This window comes from Nannobrachium achirus (assembly GCF_963921795.1).
Source record: "Nannobrachium achirus genome assembly, chromosome: 6".
Taxonomy (NCBI): domain Eukaryota; kingdom Metazoa; phylum Chordata; class Actinopteri; order Myctophiformes; family Myctophidae; genus Nannobrachium; species Nannobrachium achirus.
This window is the reverse complement of record NC_137815.1, coordinates 15190901-15217619: the sequence shown is the minus strand read 5'-3', so window position 1 is coordinate 15217619 and position 26719 is coordinate 15190901. Positions and strand designations below refer to the sequence as shown.

Here is a 26719-nt window from a genome sequence, read left to right as displayed (position 1 = left end):
TTCTCAGGGACCTTCCATCCGTCCATCTTCAACCGCTGAGTTAGTACAGCATCACAATCACTAGAAGCACATTATTCATAGGATGGCTTTTCAAAAATATCAGACATCTGCTATTTTTTAACCCATTTAGAACGGGTACACATTATTGTGTATCATTATTTTATGCTTTAACTATTGAAAAATAGAGCTTGTAGATCTGCTATTTTTGAAAAATCGTGAAAATTTCAATTTTGACCCGATTCTATAAGTGACTTTTGAATCCTTCCTTCTGTCTTTTGAATCATGTTTCTATGTCAGCAATCAGGCTAGCCATCGTCAAAGAAAAGGTCCTTTTCACTTAACTGGAGCTCAGTTGGTCTGTTCTCGAGAGACTACTATGTCAGTGGTTCTCAAATCTTTTCACGTAAAGGACCCCCAAACTGATATTTATTTGGCCACGGACCCCCATCTCAAAACATTTAGTTCCAGGGACCACCCAGAAGCAAAATTTTAGTTGAAAATACATATATTCAAAGATTTGCACACATTTTCATGACTTTTGTCAAAAATAGCAGATCTACAAGCTCGCAGCGCGGCACTCGGTGCCGCGCTGTGAGCTTGTATATCTGCTATTTTTCACTGGTTAAAGCATTCAATAATTTTTAAGAATTTAGAAAAATCTCGAAAGTGCTTGAAAGATTCTGAATTCTTTTTGAACACACAACCTCTCTCCTACCCGTGGCAGGTGCTGTCTGTGGGCAACCTCTACAACCCAGATGTCAGATATTCCTTCAACGTCCCCATAGAAGACAAGCCCCAGCAGTTCATCTGGGACGTCTACGGACCCTGGCAGGAGTGCAGCCGCCTCTGCCAAGGTGAGGAACCATGGAGGGTTAGGGTTGCTGCCAACCACCTGAACCCATGGAGGCAGGGTTGCCAAGCACCTGGAGTTCAAATAAAGCCCTTTGCACACAGGCGCGTTTATCCGCACGGATAAAACGGACCATTTCACTTTTTAAAAAGAAAACAATGATTCTCTACGACCTCATGCACACCGGATCCGAATTGGCCGTGCGACGAGTGGCTGCGGCCGTGCGTTTTTTTTCTCGATCGAACCCAGTTCGATTCGTGCGTCTCGTCGCATGCGGTAAAAAACTCATCACTCCTTTTATGACTCCTTTTGGGATCCGCAGCGCCGATTCCACACAGCATTGCACACCAAATCCAATGCGTTTTATTCATGCAGCAAACGGAGAAAAACGCAACTGTCTTGTGTGCAAAGGGCTTTAGAAGAAGACAAAATCTCACTGTGTATATAGTATCGTTGCTGTCGGGGCAGAAACCTCCATACTGTAACTTTTGAGTTTAAAGGTCTTATGACGTTTTTTTTTTTTTTGCTTTTTTCATGTTTCCTGACCTCAATTACACCCAAAAAACATTCAGTGTTCTTTTTGTATTCTGTAGTTTTTTTGAATAATTAGGTTCAGAAAAGTGATTTCCCCTACAACCACATCCTCCCCTGGATGATGATGCGTACGTCCAGAGGAAAATGAACTCACTTTTCTGAGCCTAATTATTCAAAAAACTACAGATTACCGAAAAAAACACTGAATGTTGAATGTTCAGGTTTTTTTTTTGGGTGCAATTGAGGTAAAAAAAAAAAAAAAAGATTTCATAAGACCTTTAAAAAAGGGACACACATCTTTTTAATGTCCAAATAAGGGACAATTCTGTGCCTCCAAGGGGCGGTTGACGACCCTATAGCATGGAGGTGGAGAATGAAAACTGACCAATGAGGAGCCAAAGATGAGATGGGAGAGAGTTTTCACAGAGGAGCAGATTGACTTTGGACCGTTGATTTGACAGGTCTACGTTAAGACCACCATCGCTTTTGGAGCCGTCCACAAAACTGTGTATACGGTGCCACCCGCCTGTGCCCACTTTCGGTGTTAACTGGGGACACTCTGGTCACAGTGTGGGTGTGTGTGTGTGAGCAGGTGTGTCGCAGGCACACTCGAAAACCTCTCGCGTGTTAAAGACGTCCAAAGTCTCTTTCTTTTTTGTTCATTCAGCACCGGGACGTTTAAAAGAGGATCCAACACTCCCTTAAGAAACCCTTAAGCCTTAAGAAAAACCCCAGAAGGTTTTCTCGGAACAACTTGAGCAGTGAAGAGCCTCAACACCTCCGCACAGTCACTGATTTATAAGGGCTCTACTCTTGCCAAGCGCTGAGGCCCCGCTAAGCTCAGCTCGCGCTGGGCTGTAAAACTGTAGGCCATGCATGTGGTGCTGATAGAACAATCTGTTTCTATGAGCTGGAAACCTCTCTCGCCTTACTGTTGGAGTATGTACTACACCCCCCCCCCCCCAATACTTTATACAGATGTAGTGGAATGGAATAGAAATTCCACTACATCTCACTGTATTATATCATTGCTGTCGGACAAAGATATTTTGCTTTATCATTCAGAGTTCTACCCTCACCCTGTCTTTTCTTTCTTTCTTATAGTAGTGGTTCTCAACCTTTGAGGACCCCCAGGGGGGTCTCCAAATTATTTTGGGGGGTTCCCCCGGATGATTAACTTAACATGCAACATAGTTTTCTCTCTTAACAGTAAACAAACCAACATAAAGTTTAAGTGTATAGACTAGAGGATATCTGCACATTTCTAAAGTGTCAATTTAAGGACCTTTTAATTCCTCTAAAATGACAAATTAAACATTGACCAAATTGTCAAATATTAGAGGCAGAAATTGTGAAAATAGCCGATCTACATGCTCACAACGCCTCGCGTTGCCAGGCGTTGTGAGCATGTAGATCGGCTATTTTCACAATAGAACCGTGTTCTACAAAATGTAATTCCTCAGCTTTTTGTGCTCTTAGGACCCCAGTTCAAATAGGATTATTTTGGGGGTCACAGCCTGAAAAGGTTGAGAACCACTGCCTTACAGGAGAGTTAAACCCTCATCCTGTCCTTCATGTGTCCTTACAGGACAGTTAAAGGACAACTTTAGTTTTTTACAACAAGGGTTCATATTTTAGATTGTAATTAAAGAATATAAAAGACGAGTGTTAAAATGATTTCATTTACTTCTTTCTATTGTTTTAGAGATTCTTATTTCAGTGGTTGGGGGCATGCGTACAAGTGGCTAAATATGTAATTTTACATGGAATAAGCCCATTACCAAGATACAACGCAACCTTTCATGGTTGGATGTGACTTATGGGGGCTAGAAGTGTTACTGTAAATGGCAATAAAGAAACTGCTGGCATATTGTGTCTAAAAAGACATATTTAGCCACTTGTACGCATGCCCCCATGCGTACGCATGCCCCACATTTTAAAATGGTAAACGCGATAAAACAATAGAATGAAACAAATGAAAAACATTTTAACACTCACTTTTTCTTTTCTCTAATTACAATCTAAAATATGAACTCTTGTTGTAAAAAACTACAAAGTTGTCCTTTAAATCCTTACCCTGTCTTCCTTGTGTCCTTACAGGAGAGCGTAAGCGTAAGATCCTGTGCAGCAGGGAGTCGGACCGGGTGGTGGTGTCGGATCAGAGGTGCCACGGCACGGCCCGGCCGCTGGCCATCACTGAACAGTGCAACACAGACTGTGAAATCAGGTTGGTTGGACTGTCTGTCTGTCTGTCTCTCTGTCTGTCTCTGTATGGAGAATCTGTAATTTTTGTGTTGTGAGCCTGTAGATTCGCCATTTTCAGCCTGTAACCAAGTGTAAAATCAGCCGTTATGACAGCATCAAGGCCAACGCCAAAATACATTTTTGTCGTCCAAATCAACTGTAGATTTAGTCGACTAAAATCATATAATATTTAGTCGACTAAAACTAGACTAAAACGTATCAACTTCTCAGATGACTAAAATATGAAATCTTATTGACTAAAACATCAAAACTTTCAGTCAAAATCTACACTGGTATTTCAGTGCACCCTTGACCGTTTGTCCCTGGTTGACCCCGTTGCTCATGTGCGTCTTGCTGTGTCACCTTTTCTTGTTTTACTTTTTAGTTTCTTTCTTGCACTGACCAATGGACCAATTTGGTCTGCACTAGGTTGTGTTAGTAGTATTGAGTATTTTGCTTGTGTTTGACATGGCTGTGAGAAACTTGTAGCACTGACTAGCATTGACTGTTATGGACACTTTTGCTTGGCACTGTATTGATAGTTGTGCTTAAGGATTGCTTTTTTTTTTATTTTTTTTAAGTTGGCTGTTTCACTTATGAGCATTGACTGTTTTTTACACTTCATGTATATATTCTTTGTTCCCTTTCTTTGATGTACCTTGCTCTTTACTGTATTTAATTTTTTCATTCCTCTCTGTAACTTTGTAAATATCCTTATACTGTTGTGCTGCCCCCCTTGGGATAATAAAGGTATCTATCTATCTATCCATGCAGGTGGCACGTGGCCCGTAAGAGTGAGTGCACGGCGCAGTGCGGCGTGGGCTACCGCACGCTGGAGATCTACTGCGCCAAGATCAGCCGCACAGAGAGCAAGACGCAGAAGGTGGACGAGCGCTACTGCGCCAACCAGCACAGGCCTGAGGACAAGGAGCCCTGCCACGGAGACTGCAACCCCGGGGGCTGGGAGTACTCCTCCTGGACTGAGGTGAGCTGGGGGCTTAAACACATTTAGGGCCTAGAATTATTTTATGCTTTAGCTATTGAAAAATAGCTGATATACAAGCTCACAGCGCGGCACCGAGTGCCACGCCGCGAGCTTGTAGATCTGCTATTTTTGGAAAAATCTAGATTATTATTATTTTTTTTGAATATATCTTTTTAAAAGCGAACATTTGTATCTCAAATCTCTGCTTCTGGGGGGTCCCTGGAACAACAAATACATGTAATTTCAGGGGTCCTTGGCATGAAAAGGTTTGAGAAACACTGATTTTTTCGGGTCAAAGATGTTCAAAGACTTGCACAAATGTTCATGATTTAAAAAAAATACCAGATCTACAAGCTGCAGCGTTGCACTCGGTGCCACACTGTGAGCTTGTATGTCTGCTATTTTATAATAGTTAAAGCGTAAAATAATGGTTAAAGTGGTTCAAATCTAAAGTGGATTCTACACTTGTTGCATGCTAGATGAGTAGCAGATCTACAAGCTCACAACGCGCGGCGTTGCAGCGTGACGCGTTGTGAGCTTGCAGATATCCTATTTTCTGTTTTTCTGCAAAGGAATTTAAAAAAAGCTCACAGAGTGTGGCTATTGGCTATTTTTGCTACCTCTTGTGCGACACTCTAGAGACATTAATTTGCATTGTTTGTCTGATAGTGACAATGCAACGTAACTTGTTTGTGTCTTTAACACGTGTTTGTTGCAGTGCTCAAAGAGCTGTGGTGGGGGAACCCGCCGTCGTGGGGCTGTGTGTGGGAAGTCCGCCGAGGGAGACGAGAGCAAATGCATCCAAAGGGAGAAGCTGACCGTCCAACCCTGCAACGAGTTCCTCTGTCCACAATGGAAGACTGCAGACTGGTCTGAGGTACGTCCTAACGTGGTGTTACAAGTTCACAGTCAGGATCATCTTTTATTGTCACATGATCACAGTTATACAGGTGTTAAAGGAGAATTCCGGACTACCTGCTTTCTTACCTTAATCTGATGTTATAATATCCCAGAACAAGTGGAGACCAGCTCTGTGAGTGAGCATTTTGTTGTTTTAGATCTGTTGTTCATAATGACTAAATAGTGTTTTTACTTCCTGAACGAGATTTCACCCCCGTGATTTCATCCTAAAATCCCCTGTTGTGCTCGTTTGGGACACAAACACTGTGGAGAGTATTTAGTCATTATGAACAACACATAGCTACAAAAACACATTTGAGCGATAAAAATAAACGATTTAGCCTTAAACCCCACCGCTCATGCTTGGAGCTGCGGTGTTGTACCAGAAGGGGCCCCCATAAGAGTAAACATTTTCTCAATTATTCAAACATCTTCCTCAAAATCTTGTTGAAGAAATCTTGTCTGATTTCGATGCTACAGTATACTAGCAAACTTTGCAGCGGGGACCCCCCTGGAACCCTTTTAGACATTTCAGCCCCTGCCTCTCTAACATTCTCTGCACGTCCCTGCCCAAAGCATTTCAGGATCGCTGCACTTGATGCTTTTGTGCGACGCTGTGGCATGATCACGTAGGAGGGAGGATAGCAGCGATATATAATTCCTGGTGTTTATTTACGTAGCTGGATGCACTCATTGTAAAGAGGAGCCTTTTTCACAATGTAAATAGGTTTCAGGCGGGTGCAGTGATTCTGGGTCAGATGTGACGTGTTGATTATATATCGTCGTTGTCGGGTGGAAACCTCGTAAGTTTCAAATGTGTACGTTCTTTCACAAAGTAAAGCCCTGCTTCATCATACAAGGCCGTCGCACAAAAGTAGTGAAAACAGCAGATCTACAAGCACACAACGCCTCGCGGTGCGAGGCGTTGTGTGCTTGTAGATCTGCTGTTTTCACTAGTTAAAATCATTTTTTAAATGATAAATGCAAAACGAACGGTTTTGGACATACAAGGTTTTCACCCGACAACGACGATATACTGTATGTTTTAGTTAGTTTGTACTCTCCAGTGCAACATCTTAACTGAGGGGGGAAACCAGTGGTTTTACAGGGTGATATGGGACTTAGCTGTAAAACCAGTGGTTTTACAGGGTGATATGGGACTTAGCTGTAAAACCAGTGGTTTTACAGGGTGATATGGGACTTAGCTGTAAAACCAGTGGTTTTACAGGGTGATATGGGACTTAGCTGAAACCAGTGGTTTTACAGGGTGATATGGGACTTAGCTGAAACCAGTGGTTTTACAGGGTGATATGGGACTTAGCTGTAAAACCAGTGGTTTTACAGGGTGATATGGGACTTAGCTGTAAAACCAGTGGTTTTACAGGGTAATATGGGACTTAGCTGTAAAACCAGTGGTTTTACAGGGTAATATGGGACTTAGCTGTAAAACCAGTGGTTTTACAGGGTGATATGGGACTTAGCTGTAAAACCAGTGGTTTTACAGGGTAATATGGGACTTAGCTGAAACCAGTGGTTTTACAGGGTAATATGGGACTTAGCTGTAAAACCAGTGGTTTCACAGGGTAATATGGGACTTAGCTGTAAAACCAGTGGTTTCACAGGGTAATATGGGACTTAGCTGTACCAGTGGTTTTACAGGGTAATATGGGACTTAGCTGTAAAACCAGTGGTTTTACAGGGTAATATGGGACTTAGCTGTAAAACCAGTGGTTTCACAGGGTAATATGGGACTTAGCTGAAACCAGTGATTTTACAGGGTAATATGGGACTTAGCTGAAACCAGTGATTTTACAGGGTAATATGGGAGTTAGCTGAAACCAGTGGTTTTACAGGGTAATATGGGACTTAGCTGTAAAACCAGTGGTTTTACAGGGTAATATGGGACTTAGCTGTAAAACCAGTGGTTTTACAGGGTAATATGGGACTTAGCTGTAAAACCAGTGGTTTTACAGGGTGATATGGGACTTAGCTGTAAAACCAGTGGTTTTACAGGGTAATATGGGACTTAGCTGAAACCAGTGATTTTACAGGGTAATATGGGAGTTAGCTGAAACCAGTGGTTTTACAGGGTAATATGGGACTTAGCTGTAAAACCAGTGGTTTTACAGGGTAATATGGGACTTAGCTGTTAAACCAGTGGTTTTACAGGGTAATATGGGACTTAGCTGTTAAACCAGTGGTTTTACAGGGTAATATGGGACTTAGCTGTAAAACCAGTGGTTTTACAGGGTAATATGGGACTTAGCTGTAAAACTAGTGGTTTTACAGGGTAATATGGGACTTAGCTGCAGCACGGTTTACACCATCTGGACACAAGCAGCTCGCTGGGCTTTGGGCTGCATTCCAGAAATACTTCTCCATCTCCCATGCAGTGCTGCTAAACACTGTACTGTATACGCCTGTACAGTGCTCCTAAACACAAACACACTGTACTGTATATGCCTGTACAGTGCTCCTAAACACAAACACACTGTACTGTATATGCCTGTACAGTGCTCCTAAACACAAACACACTGTACTGTATATGCCTGTACAGTGCTCCTAAACACAAACACACTGTACTGTATACGCCTGCACAGTGCTCCTAAACACAAACACCCCACACTGTACTGCATACGCCTGTAGAATCCTAAGTGTCTACTGAAACTCCCGAAACTGTACAGATGGTAGCAAATGGGCCCGTAAGGGTCTTTTTCTTTGTGCACATGCACTCACATAATATATACAAACACCCGGGTGCTTTTCATTGGCAGCACAATTCCCGCCGGCAAATTCCATTTTAGAAATGTTGCATACCGTATTATATCCGCCGGCCGCTAGGTGAGTGGCTAGGGCACTACGAGCCAGCCAGCTATTCCTCAATCTCTGAATGCTATGTAGTAGTGGTGCGCGGGCCGACCCGGTGCCCCCACCCGCCCGCCAACCCGCCCGCCAGCGGGTGGGTGGGTCAAGGTTTCAGACCTTTTCAGGCGGGCGGCGGGCGGGTGGGTTGTGCAAAAAATAAATAAGAATAATCACCTGTTCTTATTTGCCTTTTATTCTTACTAGGAGTAGGCCTATAAGTATAAGAATACAACGTTTGAATACGAGCACGAGCGAGCGAGTTTTAAAATGCGCCAGAGAGGAGCGAGGTTTCTCCTTCGCTCCTTGGTGCGAGAACCGCCCCAATTCCGCTCCTGTTGGGGCCGCGAACCACATCTTGCCAACATTTGACACAACGTGAGGTCGTGAGCACAGCAGAGAAGATGCACAAACAATTCAGCGCGTGTCGCTGATCAGGATTTCACTTAAATGTCTCGGAGTCCGTTTATAGCTAAATACTTTGTGTCGGTTAAGTTATATAACCAGCCAGTCAACGGATACGATTTGAAACAACTTTCACAAGTGAGGCGGATTTTTTGACTGAATGAACCAACCAACCACGCTTACCTCGAGTCGCTCCCATCTCTCCAATCTGGTGATTAATCAATAACCAACAGGATTTAATATTGTCCGTCTTTTGCTGTCTGTTTAAAGTGCGAGGCGCTGTATAAATATGATTGACATAAAACCGCCATTCTTACCCCGACGATTAGAGAGAATGAACGTCTTTGAATGAATGTCTTTTAGGCTAAACCCCAATTTGAACAACACGTTTGTTTATTTAGCCCATGACAATATTGTGCTACTGTAAACCTTTCTGTAAAGCGACTTTGGGTACTTAGAAGAGCCGTATATAAAGATGAGCTATTGTGGAGATGATATACCATCTTTTTTTTAATGCGGGTTGCGGGGCGGGCGGATTCGTTGATTTGTATATTGTTCTGCGGCGCGGGCGCGGGCAGGTTACGTTCCGTGCAGGCTGTGGGTCGTGCGGGTTATGAAAAAAACCTCACCCGCGCAACACTACTATGTAGTCTCCTCAATCTCTGAATGCTATGTAGTCTCCTCAATCTCTGAATGCTATGTAGTCTCCTCAATCTCTGAATGCTATGTAGTCTCCTCAATCTCTGAATGCTATGTAGTCTCCTCAATCTCTGAATGCTATGTAGTCTCCTCAATCTCTGAATGCTATATAGAGTCTGGAACTACGCCTCCGAAAAGCCATCAATGGAAGCTGTCACCTGTTGTTCGTCATTTCCCATTCACAACAATATATTTTCAAATATCTTTAAAGTACAATTTAGAATTGTTAGATTCTTACCTTTCAGATTTGCGCAACTGCAAAGACAAAACAGAAGTGGGCATTTTCAGATTTTCAGCGCTCTTTAGGTGGAAGGATTTTGAAAATGGTGTGAGCCGACTAGTCGACGTCCCGAGAGACTGCATGGGCCATAATGCCTGATAGCAAAGTCCCCAGACTTTTGTTCCCAGTTCCTGGTTTGCTGAATGCTTGCACACCAAATGCTCTTCTGTCATGGGCCAACTTATCGTCCGGTGTTGATTCGGATCCCACTTCTGACACCATGCATAATGAAGTAGACGAGACATGTGGAGCAACGCAACGTCAACAATTTTACTCGTAACCAGGAAGTCACATACAGCCAATGCATTATGGGTACTGTAGTCTATGCAGGGGCGTCACAAGGGGGGGAAAGTGGGGCTGAGTTACTAGGGCCCGACAGTCTGAATCACACTGTGATACAAGCTGCAAGCTTGTAGATCTGCTATTTTTGAAAAGTCTTTTGTGTGCAAGTCTTTGAATATATGTGTTTTTTAAGTGAACATTTGTAACTCAAACTTTGCTTCTGGGGGGTCCCTGGAACAAAATATTTTGAGATGGGGGTCCATGGCCAAATACATGTAATTTTGGGGGTCTTTCACATGAAAAAGTTTGAGCTCCACTGACATAGAAACATAGGTTTTTCAAAAAACCTATGTTAACCCTTTCAAAGCCACGGGGAGCCCCTTAATGTTAAAACCGTACTCTATCGCACATCCCAGCGGGGAGTCTCAGCCACGTCGTACTTTCCCGGACTTTGTCATTAAAACCGGAATAAATGATTTTGATCCGAAAATCGGCGATCGTCTAACCTTCCCTAGTCACCACTCGTGCATTGATAGCTCATGGCTGGGCTGACATGAAGCAGAAGTGATGTCATTGGCCTTTCCTTTTCCAAGGCACATTACCCTATTCGGTTACTGTCTGTACCCTGGTGCTTCTACAGCAGCCATGCTAGGGGCTATGCTAGCGAAAGTTTTCAGTTCTGCTTTTGAGTCACACATGGACTATTTGCGGGGACATTTACGTGAAGGGATCGCGCACGCGAAACGCACGGGGAGATCGATGATCGGCCAAAACCCCCATTCTATCCCAACGGAGAACCAGATAATCACGGTGAGTTTATGACCTGGGGGGGAAAGAAAAAGAAAAAACAACGGCGCTGTCCAAGAAGGAAGGGCGGCGGGGTCATGTTTATAAACATAATATTATGTCTCAGATCACAATACAATAATATAAATTTCACGGCTAATCTACCAACCACCATTCTATTTCGGACGGCAAAGTGTAAAAAAAAAAAAAAGAAAAAAAAAAAACGTTTTCAAAAATAGCAGATCTACAAGCTCATTTTTTTTCTCCAAAAATAGCAGATCTACAAGCTCACATGAGCCTGTAGATCTGCTACTTTTCAATAATGCATAATAAAATGGGTTAAACCCCCTCCTCCCCCTATGAGGAACATTCATGGCGTACCCACAGTGAATCTTTGTACCCAGGGCCCAGAATTTGGTGCGACGCCCCTGAGTCTATGCACTGCTGCTACAGTGTTCAAGCTGTGCTCCATGAATGTTAAAACGGCGTTGCTTTGCCTCCTTTCACAGTGCCTGGTGACGTGCGGGAAGGGCTACAAGCACAGGCAGACGTGGTGTCAGTTCGGAGAGGACCGTCTGGACGACCGCTTCTGCGACTCGTCCAAGCCCGAGTCGGTGCAGATGTGCCTGCAGCAGGAGTGTGCCTCGTGGCAGGTCGGACCCTGGGGACAGGTGAGTGGTCGTTGTCACCGTCGCATTCATCTAAACGCAGTGGTTATTTGTGTGCTGTACCCTTTGCTGAGAGCTCACCAGCATGTCTGCCCAGTAATAATAATAATAATAATAATCTTTATTTGTATAGCACCTTTCATACAAGGAATGCAGCTCAAAGTGCTTTACAGTGCAAAAGAGATTATATACATGATAAAAACAAAATAAATTAAAACCATAAAATGCAGAAAAACTTTCAAAACCTTCAATAAGACCCTAAGAACAGAACAATCCAAAACAATGAAGAATAAATAGGAGTAAGAGAAAATTAAAATCAACTAAAAGCAAGAGTGAAGAAATAGGTCTTAAGTTGTGCTTTGAAACTATCCACAGAGGAAGCCTGTCTTAGGTGAGCTGGGAGCTTGTTCCAGGCAGTCGGGCCATAAAAACAAAAAGCTGCCTTACCATATTTTTTATATGTCATGTCGGGTACGTCAAGCAGGTTAGCGCTGGCAGACCTGAGGGAGCGGTTAGGGACGTATCTAGATAGGCAATCCTTAAGATATGGCGGAGCCAGGCCATTGAGTGCTTTAAAAACAAGTAAAAGAATTTTAAAATCGATCCTAAAAACAACAGGGAGCCAGTGCAGTGAGGCTAAAACTGGAGTAATGTGTTCTCTCATCCTAGTTTTAGTTAAAAGTCTGGCTGCCGCATTTTGTACTAGTTGTAGCCTATCAGTAGATTTCTTTGGGAGGCCAGCTAAAAGTGAGTTGCAGTAATCCAGACGCGAAAAGAGATTCACAGTCATAGCAGGGGTCTTGAACAGGGGGTCCGGGACCCCTAGGGTGTCCTCAGAGTTACTACAGGGTGTCCTCCAAATCTTTGAGTGATAGAAAGTTTTTTTTCTCCTTTTTTCTATTAACCACTTGAACCATAGTGTCCATATTCGGAGAACTTTATCCAAAAATAGCAGATCTACAAGCTCACAACACCTCACGCTGCGAGGCGTTGTGAGCTTGTTGATGTCTATTTTCGGCAAAGAGCTTTGGTTTAGAGGGGAAAAGAGCGCACTAAGTACAGTGTGAAAGGTCATGTTTATTAAGTATTGAGTGACGGTTCAAGTTGTTAAATATCTGAAAACACAAAAAGACATGAATCCAGAATACACTGATGATTGTGCTGTCAAACGATGAAACTATATGGAATCTGGGGGTCCCTGCTTCATATCTCTCTCAACTAAGGGGTCCTTGGCCTGAAAACGTTGAAGACCCCTGAGATAGACTACAAAATATACTTTGGAATTGGCCTCAGAACTCCCATTTCGTATCATTGTGTGTAAGCTAGTTTGAATTTAATTGTCTAAATAATAGTCATAACATGAGAAACAATGTAGTTATGTTCGAATAGTCACGTGTAGTCTTTGTATTTGTAGGAATTTCAAGCGAAGTGAATTATACTGGAATTAAATTACTCCTGGCAGACCCAGACTCTAGGGCGGGAGGCCATCTGCCTCGACCGTGTCGGGGAGGAGGGAGAGGGAGAGAGGGAGGCAAAAGTAAAAACAATAACGGCAGCAGCAACAGTAAAAACCGTAAAACTATCACAGCTTTGAGTCCTTGAAATCACAAACTTTTGAGAACCACTGTTACACTCAGTACTTACAGTATGTTGAGCTGCGTAGCACATAGAGGCATTGAGTCGTGTGTATCATGACATGTCTGATAACAAGTTATCTCCTAGGATTCCCAAGGGTTTGTTCGTACACTCAGGACATACTGTACCGTAGTCGTAGTGTACAGTACATCTGTGCTTGATATCAATCTAATACTAGAAAAGGAGGTTGCGTTCACGTATCTGTGCTTGATAATAGCCGTCGGCTGCCTCCCACACAGCTGCTAAACACGGGACGATGTGTCTGCTTGGATAAGACGCAGCGACAAGAGTCGTTATGTTGACAAATCGTCTCTGGTTGGGTGGAAACCTAATACCGTATGTCCACAACTGTTACTATTCAGGATTTTACAAATCGTCGTTGTCGGGTGGAAACCTCGTATCTCCAAGTTTCAAATGTGTGCGTTCTCTCGCAAAGTAAAGCCCTGCTTCATCGTACAAGGCCGTCGCACAAAAGTAGTGAACCGCGAGGCGTTGTGTGCTTGTTTTCACTAGTTTAAATCATTTTAAAAATGATAAATGCAACAGTTTTGGACATACAAGGTTTTCACCCGACAACGGCGAAATACTGTATATAAAAAGAAGGAAAAATGTGCAGATCTACACGCTCAAAACAAATCTTTGTGTGATAGAAACTTTCTTCTTATTTTTAACCACTTTAACCATAGTGTCCTTATTCTGAGAACTTTAGCCAAAAATAGTCGATCTACAAGCTCACAACGCCTCACAGCGGCTATTTTTGTCAAAGAGCTTTGCTGTAGAGGGAAAAAGAGCCGACTAATTACAGTGTGAAAGGTCAAGTTTATTAAGTATTGACAGTTCAAGTGGTTAAATATCTGAAAACACAAATTGACATGAATCCAAAATACACTGATGATCGTGCTGTCAAACAATAAAACTACCGGTATATGGAATCTATGAACAGGTTGTGGGGGTCCCTGCTTCATCTCTCTCTTGACTAAGGGGTCCTTGGCCTGAAAACGTTGAAGACCCCTGATGTAGTGTGATGAAGTAGGGTGTTAATTTACGAAAAGAAAAGTTAAAAACACAAAAAAGTTAGAATATGGAGATAAGAGGTTTCTGTTACTTCTTCCACCAAACTCTCCCCACGTTGTAGACCCGTCCTAGTACTACTTTTCAGCTAGTATTTTGCATTGTCCTCCATATTCCACTTGCCTGTTTAGACAGATTGCCGTGTCCCTGCCAAAACAAGCATGCTGCAATCTGTTTAGTCCAAGCGGCCAACATGCAATATGTATCTTATCGGAATAGGCATGGACTGGAAATATCTAAATTTAATATTTTTATTTAAAAAAATCCAAAATGAAAAGCTTTCCCAGAAAACCCTGATTGAATCAGCTTCACATTCAAATGTGCATGGGGACTGCCCCATGGTTAGACCTCCCTTTGGTTAGACTTAGGGTTTAGGGTTTAGACATAGTTTTACTAAGGTTAGGGTTAAGGTTAGGTTTAGGTGGTCTACCATGTGAATATTATAAAACACAATATCGGCTAAACCGTAGACCAATCTCTTTTCCAGGGGGTCCCCAACAAAAAAGGAGTTAGCATAGCATCACATATCATTTTAACCACTTTATCCGTTTATACGTTGGCTATTAACTCAATTAGCGCCGATCCCGAGAATACTCGTGAAAAATACTCGAGTAGCACATGCTGCCGATCCCGAGTATACTCGTGAAAAGTACTCTATTACTGTAACGGCGGTACTCTATTACCTATTGGTGCGCGGAAGGTCCTGACACGATCGCCCTCGCCGATTCATCATCATCATGGATCCACAAGCACAAAATAGTAATCCCATAACATTGAGGCAGACGGGGAATCTCATCTTTAATGTCCATTATCTCAAAACAACACTTTTAAAGGGAGGATGGCAGTAGATTCTCGCTTATATAACACATGTTGAAAAGCACCGATCCGCCATTACACAACCACATGTTGACGATGACCGCTTCCTGTGAATGACGCGATGACGTCAAACCGGAAGTGTTTACGCTATGGACTTCTGGCCTTCAAAATAAGACAACGGTCGTGGATGCAGCCTGCGGGAGGCACGCTGGACATTTTAATCCGTTAATTTCAGGAGCACTAAATGAGTTAAAAAAATAGCAGATCTACAAGCTCACAGTGTGACACATTGTGCCATGCTGCAAGCTTGTACACCTGCTGTTTTTGAAAGCATTTGGAAGAATCTAAAACATTTTTGAAAATGTTTTCATAATTTTTTTTTTTTTAATCTTCTTTTCTGGGGGTCCCTGGCACAAAGCATTTTCAGATGGGGTCCGCTTCCAAATACATACAAAAAGGTTTGAGAACCACTGGCATATAGTGTAGGCCAGGGTTCAACATTTATTTGAGAGATAGATGAACCTGTTCATAGATTCCATATAGTTTCATCTTTTGACAGCACAATCATCAGTGCATTTTGGATTCATGTCAATTTGTGTTTTCAGATGTTTAACCACTTCACGTCAATTTTTAATAAACTTGACCTTTCACTCTGTACTTGGTCTGCTCTTTTTCCCCTCAGCACCAAAGCTCGAAAATAGCCGATCTACAAGCTCACAAAGCCTTGCAGTGCAAGGCGTTGTAAGCTATGTAGATTTTTGGCTAAAGTTCTCAGAATATGGACACTAGGGTTCAGGTGGTTAATATAAAAAAGGAGGAAAAAAAGTTCCTATCACACAAAGGTTTGGAGGACCCCCTGTAGTAACTCTGAGGACAACCCTGTTGAAGACCCCTGGTGTAGGCTATCAACGGCGCTGCGAAAGGCATACGACAGTCACATGCGTGGCGCTGGCGCGCCGCACAACGCATTCGAGAACGTAATCATCACGGCACATATTTGTGTGAGTGCGTGTGCACGCAGACACGCCCGACCTCGACACAAAAATGTGAGACCGATTTCTGTCCCCCCCGCCCCCCGCCCCCCCTCATACCATCAGTTAAGGTATATTTGAAGTGCTTTAATGAAGCGTGGCCCGATGGAGGCTGAAGCTGCCGCCGCTGAGCGGTTGACCTCGTTTCATTGAAGCCAGCGAGGCAGAAGGGCCGCTGTGTGTGTGTGTGTGTGTGTGTGTGTGTGTGTGTGTGTGTGTGTGTGTGTGTGTGTGTGTGTGTGTGTGTGTGTGTGTGTGTGTGTGTGTGTGTGTGTGTGTGTGTGTGTGTGTGTGTGTGTGTGTGTGTGTGTGTGTGTGTGTGTGTGTGTGTGTGTGTGGTGGGGAGGGTGTGGGGATTGTAGTGACTTGGCTACAGTAAAAAGTGGGTTGCGCAGCAAAGTTAGATCACACCGAGCTACTATATAACTGTAAAGATATATAGTTTTTAAAAGTCATTGGAAGTCAAGTGGATGGCGGAGTTCACGCCAACTATTAGATCAGGGGTCTTCAACGTTTTCAGGCCAAGGACCCCTTAGCTGAGAGAGAGATGAAGCAGGGACCCGCACAACCTGTTCATGGATTCCATATAGTCTCATTGTTTGACAGCACACAATCATCACTGTATTTTGGATTCATGTCAATTTGTGTTTTCAGATATTTAACCACTTGTTAGCAGTTATGGGGTTAAGTGTCAGTTTGACACTTTGACACATGGCTAAGGGCTGGCATCCAATGAAGGTTAATTTATATTCAAGAAGACCTATAATTGATTAAGGGCTGGTCCCTTCAGGTGATGGGACAGCTCACGTGTGCCCAATGTTTGTGTTTGTAGCTTCCTTTAGCCTGTTAATGTTTACAGATACATATTTTATTGTGCTCATTAAGTTTACAATGAGTAATACATAGTTTGGACGTCATCTTGAATGACATTCAAAACGGAGTCGCTCTGTAATTTAAATCAGCTGTGTTAAACAGGTGAATGTAATCAAGGCTCATTTATATTTAAGAAGACCTGTCTATGTCATCACACAGCATGTTTCTGTTCACAGGAAATAATTAAGAATGGGCTATTTAGGGACTTTTGATATGAAAATACACAAAAACTGTTGGCATCTAGTATTAGGAATTATTACCACGTATAAGCTCTAAAAGTGTGAAAAACATATTTTTCATTTCATTAGGTCTTTAAGTTAGACTATGGAGACGGTGATGACATACTAGTTCTCCTTTCTCATTCAGATGGAGTTAAGAGGATTTTCTGGTAGATTCTTTGTCCCAATTGCCTGCATTGGCTTTCCCTTTCTTTTTACTTGGACGCCATCATAACTCTCTGTCTCTGTCTCTCTCTCTCTGTCTCTGTACCCAGTGCACGACATCGTGCGGTCCAGGGTACCAGATGCGTGCGGTGAAGTGTGTGGTGGGCTCGTACGGCACGGTCATGGACGACACCGAGTGTAACGCCGCTACCAGGCTCACCGACACACAGGTAAGAAGACCACCATGCACGCACGCACGCACACACACACACACACACACACACACACACACACACACACACACACACACACACACACACACTTTCATGGGCAGATGTGACTAGGAGTGTTACTGTAAATAGTAATAAAGAAATCGCCGGATTATTGTGTCTAAAAAGACATATTTAGCTACTTGTATGCATGTCCCCACTGAAATCAAAATCGCTAAAATCACTAAAATGATAGAAAGCAGTAAATTAAAACATTTTAACACTCATCTTTCCTAAACCATTGATCTTGTAACGACACAGGAACACAGTCCTCTCAACGACGTCTAATTTCTCAAATCCCTCTATACTTGCGGGGACGTTTATTCCTCACTAGTATAGTAACACACACACACACACACACACACACACACACACACACACACACACACACACACACACACACACACGCCTGCGTGCACTTTCACTGGTCTCAATAAGGCCTTGTTGTCTGATCTAGTCTTAGCGTCTGGTGGGAGAGAAGGAGAGGAGTAGGGGTGTAACAATACATTTTAACTACGATACGATACGCATCACGATTGATTGATTGATTGATTGATTGATTGATTGATTGATTGATTATTTTATCAGACATAAATGGAGAACAGTACAAGTATAGTCAATACAATAGAAATGTAGTACAGTACAAGTACAGTTAAACACCCTGCCTAAAAGGAACATCTCAAATAAGACCTTTTACAGTCTCTTTTACGTTGAAAGCCCTCTGTATTTAATTCATGGACTTAATAAATAGCATTAGCAAGCAAAGAAAACATTCAATAATATCGCAGTTATAAAAACACTATATGTACAGGATCTGGGAAACAAGGGGGTGGGGCAAAGGTAAGGGGGGGTGCTCACTTCTGGCCTGTCTATGGGAGAAGTGCTAACTACCTCCTTCTCTGGCCTCCTGAAAGGTGAGTTTTTTAGGGCAGTTTTGAAGGATGGCAGCGAGCTACACGTTTTAAGGGAGGTAGTCAAGGAATTCCACACCTGGGTGGCAGTGTTGTAGAAGGAAAATTTACCCATATTTGTCTTATGGGTTTGTGTTATCAGATCGTTGTGTGCGCTCCCTCTTGTGTTGTGGCTGTGGGTGTCGCTAACTTTTTAGCGATGTTTGGTCAGATATGCGGGTACTGAGGGGATGGAGGGCAGATTTGCGTTGATTATTTTGAAAGTCAATCCCATTTTTAGTTGTTTAACCCTGTCTTCAACGCTGAGCCAACTTAGGCTAGCAAAATGTGTGGGAGAAACGTGGGTCATGGGCCCCAGGTCGAGAAGTAGCCGAATCGGTTTGTTTTGGGAGGTTTGGAGCTTAGTCTTTAGTGTTTATTTTTTATTTTTTTATGTTGGAGTACCATGAGGTGCAAGCATAGTCAAAGTGGGACTGAATGAGGGCCCCAGCAAGAGTCCCGAGGGCACTTTTGCTGACAAAAGTGGAGATTCTGCCCAGGAATCTTGTTCTTTGATTTACTTTTTTGATCACCATTGTTGCCATGCTATCCCCAGACAGGTATTTGTCAAGAACACAGCCCAAATAGGTAATAGACTGGAGACCCCCTGTAGTGGGGGGAGGGGATTTTAGAGCTGCAGGGGGTCCTGGCTATGATGATGATGTTGGTAGTGTGGTGGTTTTAGGGATGTGGTGTTAGCTGCTCCAAACATCATCTTGTAACAGTTAGGAGCATCAGGCTGTGATGGAGGCATTCTAATATGCTAGGTCTGATCTTCACCTAAACTTAACGGGTCAACTTTTCACCCACACCTTTTGAGCTGCGTTGTTGCCAGACCTTGTGAGAGAAATAAGCAACCAGGCCTGGGAAAAACAAGCCCAAAAGAAGCGACTAATAATAGGTCACCGGAGCACTCTATACCTATATGAACTGTATACATTGTGTGTGTGTGTGTGTGTGTGTGTGTGTGTGTGTGTGTGTGTGTGTGTGTGTGTGTGTGTGTGTGTGTGTGTGTGTGTGTGTGTGTGTGTGTGTGTGTGTGTGTGTGTGCGCGCGGTAAATTCATAGTTTGGGGGTCCTTGGCATGATAAACTTTGAGAATCACTGTGTTAGTGAGAGAGAGAGAGTGAGAAATATGTGGTGGGTCGCACACACACACACACACACACACACACACACACACACACACACACACACACACACACGGCAGGGTGGGCCGTAAAAAAGAAAAAAAGCCATGTTCAGAGAGGGGCTGAGCATGCAAACTGGGAGGAGGGAATGAGAAAGGGGCCCTAACACACCCCCCACATACACACACACACACACACACACACACACACACACACACACACACACACACACACACACACACACACCCTTTTAGCCTGTCTAATTCCGGTGCCTGGGGACGGGCAGAGGCAGTGACCCAGAAGACCAGTCGTCACCTCACCTCGCTGTGATTCTAGCCAACCATCCATGAAGTGGAGCGGAGCGGGCCACCAGGGCTGGGTGGGGGGTGGTGGGGGGCCGGCCAGAGCAAAGGGTTACCAAACCTTTTCAGGCCGCGACCCCCATAATCGTACTTGAACTGGGGAGCGACCGAGGCACTTGATGTTTAGCTTGTCAGGCCACCACTGCTGTAAGGGTCCATGTACTGTGGAACCCACTCACAAGGAACCCCTGACCCACTTTGAAGAACCACTCACCTAAGTTGACCGGGGGGAGAGAGAGAGAGAGAGAGAAAGCTTTTCCACGCAGAGAACGTTTGAAGATTTTCAGCTGTGTTTCAGTTTAGCCAGCATCCATTATACAGTATTTATTTAGTCTTTTACCTTTACCGTACATGCCGTGACGAAGAAGATTTGTCCTCTTTTGGCGTTGAATTGTGTGCGTGTGTGGGAAAGTGAGGTGGTGGCGTGTGCGTGTGCGTGTGCGTGTGTGTGTGTGTGTGTGTGTGTGTGTGTGTGAAGCCCCTTTTTGACTGCAGCTTTTGCACCACACTGGATACTTTTTAGTACCACTTTCACACCTCTCTACCCAGCGTCCTTGTAGTGGAAAACCTGGCACAAGTGGGCGGTGTGGGGTGGTGTGGTGTGGGAAAAGGGGCTTTAGTGAGTGTGAAACACTGGCATGCTGTATAGTGGAGGGGCTTCACCACGTCTGTTTCCTGCCAGGGCGGGTAGGCTAGGCGCGGGGTTGGGGGGGTGTGGAATGTGGAGCCCGCAAAACGTTGCCCCGTGCCCCCTCCCTGCCCCCACCCCTCCCCCCTGAGACCAGGCTAGGGGTCGTAGGTCACCCCGGGGCATTAAGGGTTAAGGGGGAGGGGTGTGTGGGTGGAGGGGGCGGTCCTATAGGGGGGAGGAGCTTGTGAACCACGCCACAGCGTTGGAGCGCTGGCTAGCAGTTCCACCGTGACCCTGTTATGACAGGGATCAGCGCTGTTAGCACCGGGCGGCTTAACGCCACAATCCATAGTTTCAACGGGTCGGGGGGGGAGGACCCTCACACTACATTGTTTTTGGTAAGGAGGGGGAGGGGAGGGGGGACTGACGGGAAACATTAAACATCCCCCACGACGCACATACAGATACACGCAGTGGTGTGAAGTTCTTTAGCCCCTTTTCCACTGACATGGCCCAACACCACACCACTCCACACCGCCCACTTGTGCCAGGTTTTCCACCACAAGGACACTGGGTAGGGTGGTGTGAAAGTTGTACTAAACGTGGTACTAAAAAGTATCCAATCCAGAGTAGGTATGAGCTAGGCCAAACAGGGCCAAACACTTCATAATGACTCACTGACTTTTCATTTACACCACCAGGATATATAGTTGTAATATCTATTATAGTGTATTATAATGATCATAGTAATACATTCATAATTTATAGTGTATTAATATAATCACAGTTCTAATCCATTATAGTGCATTATAATTAGGATAGATGCAATACACATTTATATTGTATTATAATCACAGTTAAAAGGGTCAATTTGTTTCTTACCGATAGAGGTATTTTTGTGTAATGGAAAATGTAGATATTTTGGTGTGGTGTAGTGTTGGTAGTGTGGTGCTAAAGCTGCAGTCAAAAAGGGGTTTTTGTGTACTCAAGTACGGCACTCGAGTGTGTGTTTTGTTTTACTCTCTTCGGTATTTACAATGTGCAATACTTTTACCTCTGCCCCACCACACCTCAGAGGAACATTTTGTACTCCACTACGATTGTATGAAAACGTAGATTTTGATTATCATTACAAAACACACTCACCACTTCAGCCCTATATTTATTTCGGCCCATACAAATTGGTCCATGACCCAAACACGGGTCCCAACCCACTGTTTGGGAAACAGTGCTCCACATGTACCTGTGAGCTGTTGTTTGTTACTTTATTTTTCTACATCACAAATATCTCCTCCACAACGCTCAGGCTCTGCTCACACATTGGGAGGATCTGCTTTGTACCTTGCAATTACTTTTTCTTTTTTACTTTCTTTTTTTTTTAAGATTTGTTTTTGGGCTTTTTGCCTTTATTGGATAGGACAGTAGACTGACAGGAAATGGGGGAGAGACAGGGAGTGACATGCGGCAAAGGTCGCCCGGATCGGGAATCGAACCGGCGACGCCGACAGGCATTGATGCCGAAATGGCAATGCCTATATGGTATACGCCCGGTCCACTAGGCCAGTAATACTTAGGTAGATATGTTCTCTTTGTGTAGTATAATCCTGTGTCAAGTTTTCCCAAGTACAGTAAAACACTTGTTTTGGACATCTCATAGTTTAGTGTCTTCTTTACATGATCCCAATTAGCCTGTCCATTTTTGGACAGTTCCAACATGGTGGTTGTACCGACGTGTTGTGACTCTCTCTAACACAGATGTCCCTCCTTCCCCACAGGACTGTGAGCTGGCCCAGTGTCCCAGCAGCCACCCCGTGTCCCCCGGAACCAAGGTCCCCTCCCACCAGGTGCACAAGACACAGTGGAGGTTCGGGTCCTGGACACAGGTATAGGTGACCCCCCCCCCATCTTGCCGATCTGCTTTGAATTTGAATCCTGAAAAGTAACAGTTTTGGACATATGAGGTTTCCATCGAGATGATACTCTCTGGAATTATGTAATACTTCAGCTATTGAAAAAATAGTAGATATACAAGCTCACAGCGCGGCACCGAGTGCCGCGCTGTGAGCTTGTATATCTACTATTTTTTGAAAAGCAGTGAAAATGTGTGCAAATCTTTGAATATACCGGTACACATTTTTAAAGCAAACATTTGTAACTCAAATTTTGCTTCTGGGAGTCCTTTGGAACTAAACATTTTGAGATGGGGGTCTGTGGCCAAATACAAGTAATTTTGGGCTAACATGTTCCACTAGCTCAGGGGTCTTCAACGTTTTCAGGCCAAGGACCCCTTATTTGAGAGAGAGATGAAGCAGGGACCCCCACAACCTTTTCATAGATTCCATATAGTTTCATCGTTTGACAGTACAATCATATCGTATTTTGGATTCATGTCAATTTGTGTTTTCAGATATTTAACCACTTGAACCGTCAATACTTAATACACTCTAGGGTTCAAGTGGTTGATATAAAAAAGGAGAACTAAAGTTTCTATCACACAACGATTTAGAGGACGCCCTGTAGTAATTCTGAAGGACCCCCTAGGGGTCCCGGACCCCCTGTTGAAGACCCCTACACTAGCTCCTTCCTCATCTCATGTCCATGTGGTGTTGCTCCTCCCACAGTGCAGTGCGAGCTGTGGCAAGGGGACGAGGATGCGTTACGTCAGCTGCCGCGACACCCAAGGGGGCGTGGCGGAAGAGTCTGCGTGTGCCCACCTCCAGAAGCCCCCCGCCCGGGAGACCTGCTCAGTGGTGGCCTGTGGACAGTGGAAGGTGCTGGAATGGACATCGGTAAGAATACCTTACCATCACCCCAGCAGCAGCAACCCTACTACTACGTATTCATACTAGTAAGACGCCTCAGGGCGATATGTCTTGACCGTCTGGCCAGTGATGTATATCGGACCAGTTACCCATATATGGAGACTCCTGGTACCCATATATGGAGATCCATGCACTGTATATGGAGATATGCTGTAAGAGCCCAAACATGCTTACTCAGTTATTCGTTATGTGAAAATCCTATGACATACAGACAGTACATACAATAAATGTTATGCCCATACATGGAGATCCCTGTCTGAACCAGCCACACAGATATGGGCTGTCTTCCTCTATGGGCATTCCCATATAAACTCCTGTTAGATATGGGCTTAATATTGATGACATCAGGGATCTCCATATACCTGTATGGGCATAAAAGGGATTCTGTTAGAGTGGTTCCCATGACATCACAACATACAATCCTGTTAGATACGTATTACTTATCCACAGATATGGGCTGTCTTCCTCCATATACGGGCATTTCCATATGAAGTCCTGTTAGATATGGGCTTACTGTGATGTCACCATTGATGTCACAGTGATGTGTCAGGGAAACCACGGTGTCAGGCGTTAGAGACAGACAGACAGTCAGAGATACCGTCAAGCTGTGACCGTTCACATACTAAACTGCGACCTACGGTCACAATCAGAGGGATTTACAATGCAGGCGCATCTGACCTCAATGACATTCTGTATGGGTGTGGCTCTTCAACGGGTACACAATGGTCCCCACAATTTTTTTTCGAGACCCAAGCTAGTGATAATCGACACGATGCAACTCGTTGTGAGCTTGTAGATTGGCAATTTTCACTACTTTTGAAAGTTGTTTTATTCATGGGATTTCTTCGATTTTGTATGGTTTTACATTATATATAAAATAACTCCATGTTCACATGGTATGGAGCAAAGATTTTCTTTTTTTCTTTTTACTTTTCTCTCAAAAAATAAGTGTAAGTATAAGCTTGTAGATCAGCTATTTCTGCCCTTTTTGGAAAACGTACAAAGGATTATAGCGTTTATGACGACTGTGCAAACATAATTGCGATTCATTTGCTGCGTTCACGTTTGACTCGATAACGCTGACACACTCTGCAATTAGCCCGATGGATATTTGAACTGAGGGCGAGAGTGTTTTTTATGACACAAGGCCTTTTTTCCTGCTGCAATCTGCGAGCGTTTTTCCCGTCCAGATGTGCGGCTCGTTAAGACATTCAGAACGGGTACGTACACATTATTGTGTATCATTATTTTATGCTTTAACTATTGAAAAATAGCAGATATACAAGCTCACAGCGCGGCACCGAGTGCCGCGCTGCGAGCTTGTAGATCTGCTATTTTTAAAAAATCGTGAAAATTAGAATTTTGACCCGATTCTATAAGTGTCTTTTGAATCCTTCTAAGGTTTTTTGAAAAACCCTATGTCTCTGTGTCAGCAATCTGGCCAGCCATCGTCAAAGAAAAGGTCCTTTTCACTTAACTGGAGCTCAGTTAGTCTGTTCTTGAGAGACTACTATGTCAGTGGTGCTCAAACCTTTTCATGTGAAGGACCCCCAAAATGATATGTATTTGGCCACGGACCCCCATCTCAAAATATTTCGTTCCAGGGACCACCCAGAAGCAAAATTTGAGTTACAAACGTTCGCTTTGAAAATACATTATATTCAAAGATTTGCACACATTTTCACGACTTTTTCAAAAATAGCAGATCTACAAGCTCGCAGCGCGGCACTCGGTGCCGCGCTGTGAGCTTGTATATCTGCTATTTTTCACTGGTTAAAGCATTCAATAATTCTAGGCCTAAATGGGTTAAGACACACGGTCGGCATCTCGCTGATTAACGTTGGCCATGCGTTGAATTATTGCCATCCAGATGTTCTCTTCGTTCTCACTTCCAGAGAGGAATTCAGGTCTTCTCCCTGCATCAGTCACATCTATAGGAGCTGTCAGGAACCTGACATTTTAACTCATTATTTTGTCACAACAAATAATTGGGATTAATTGGGATCCCTAATCTGATGATGATTATAATATCCCTTAACACATTGAATGTCCAGAATTATTCAACATTTAATTTGCTGGTGCCCATGGCAACCCGCCATTTTGCCTACCTTCGAGGTACTGGCGAAAAAAGTTATCAGGGTAAATGTAATCCAAGCATGTCCTGTTTATTTCGCGAAAATCTTTTCTTTCAGTCAGGACCGTTTTTTTATCAATCCTAAGCCACAGCGTTTGTGTGACAGCCGGTAGAAGAGGCCGCCGTTTTGAACATGAAAGTGATTTAAAAGCTAGATTAGGAGAAAACAGCATCTTTGTGCAGCAGCTAAACAGGGAAGTGAACGAGGCAAACAGCGCGTCCCGGTCATGTGATCCCGCGGTGCATTTTGGGAAATGGAGTTTGTTTCATCACCGCGGTAGCCAAGTACAGTAGCTACAGTACAGTATAGTTTACTGTACAACGCGGCAAACGCGGCGTTGGGCACACGTAGACATCAAAGAGATTGACGCGGTGCCACCTCGTGGGCACCCGCTGAGTTAATGAGTGAGTCCAGCACAGCTCTGATCATGAGCGGTGTGGTGTCAGATCCTGTGTCTAGAGCAGTGGTTCTCAAACTTGGGGTCGGGACCCCAAGTGCAGGGTCCCCAAATTATTTTGTGGGGTCCCAGATGATTAGCTTAATGTAAAAATAAATGTCTCACTCAACAGTAAACAAACCTACATAAGTGTATATAAGGTATCTGCACATTTATAAAGTGACAATTTAAGGACTTTCAAGACCGTTTTAATACCAAACTGGCAAATTTTAAGTAAGCAAGAGGCGAACATTGTGAAAATAGACGATCTACGTTCTCACAACGCCTCGCAGTGCGAGGCGTTGTGAGCATGTAGATCTGCTATTTTCACAATATTTATCTGTGGAACCGAGTCACATTAAATGTAATACCTACAATTCCAAGTGCTTGTCAGGGTGGGGGTCCCCAGGGGGCACGGTGGCGCAGTGGTTAGCGCTTCGCCTCACAGCTAGATTCGATTCCCGTCGGGGAACACTGTAGGCGCTGGGGGCGTGTTTCTCCCTCCGCATCATCAGCACCCACAGCCCCACACCCTAGGTGGGGTTGGCGATAGGGCCTTCCTGTGTGGAGTTTGCATGTTCTCCCCGTGTCTCCTAGGGTTGATACCCTCACAAAAACATGCAGTAATCCTGGTCTCAATAATGCCTCCCCCTGGCCAGCCGGGGCGCTTGATGGAGGGG

The 26719-nt window shown here is 44.0% G+C and overlaps 1 protein-coding gene across 1 annotated transcript in view; it reads left to right on the top strand.

The window, feature by feature from the left end:
* The window catches only part of adamts9 (ADAM metallopeptidase with thrombospondin type 1 motif, 9), a gene marked incomplete at both ends in the record, with an annotated part of 130630 nt that overhangs the window by 39034 nt on the left and 64877 nt on the right, over nt 1-26719 (top strand). Inside the window, 8 exons of the mRNA XM_080727954.1 lie at nt 725-854; nt 3485-3611; nt 4403-4613; nt 5332-5490; nt 11337-11498; nt 17415-17534; nt 22422-22529; nt 23268-23435. Of these exons, the coding sequence (XP_080584080.1) occupies nt 725-854; nt 3485-3611; nt 4403-4613; nt 5332-5490; nt 11337-11498; nt 17415-17534; nt 22422-22529; nt 23268-23435 (1185 nt within the window). The remainder of the gene's footprint in view (nt 1-724; nt 855-3484; nt 3612-4402; nt 4614-5331; nt 5491-11336; nt 11499-17414; nt 17535-22421; nt 22530-23267; nt 23436-26719) is intronic.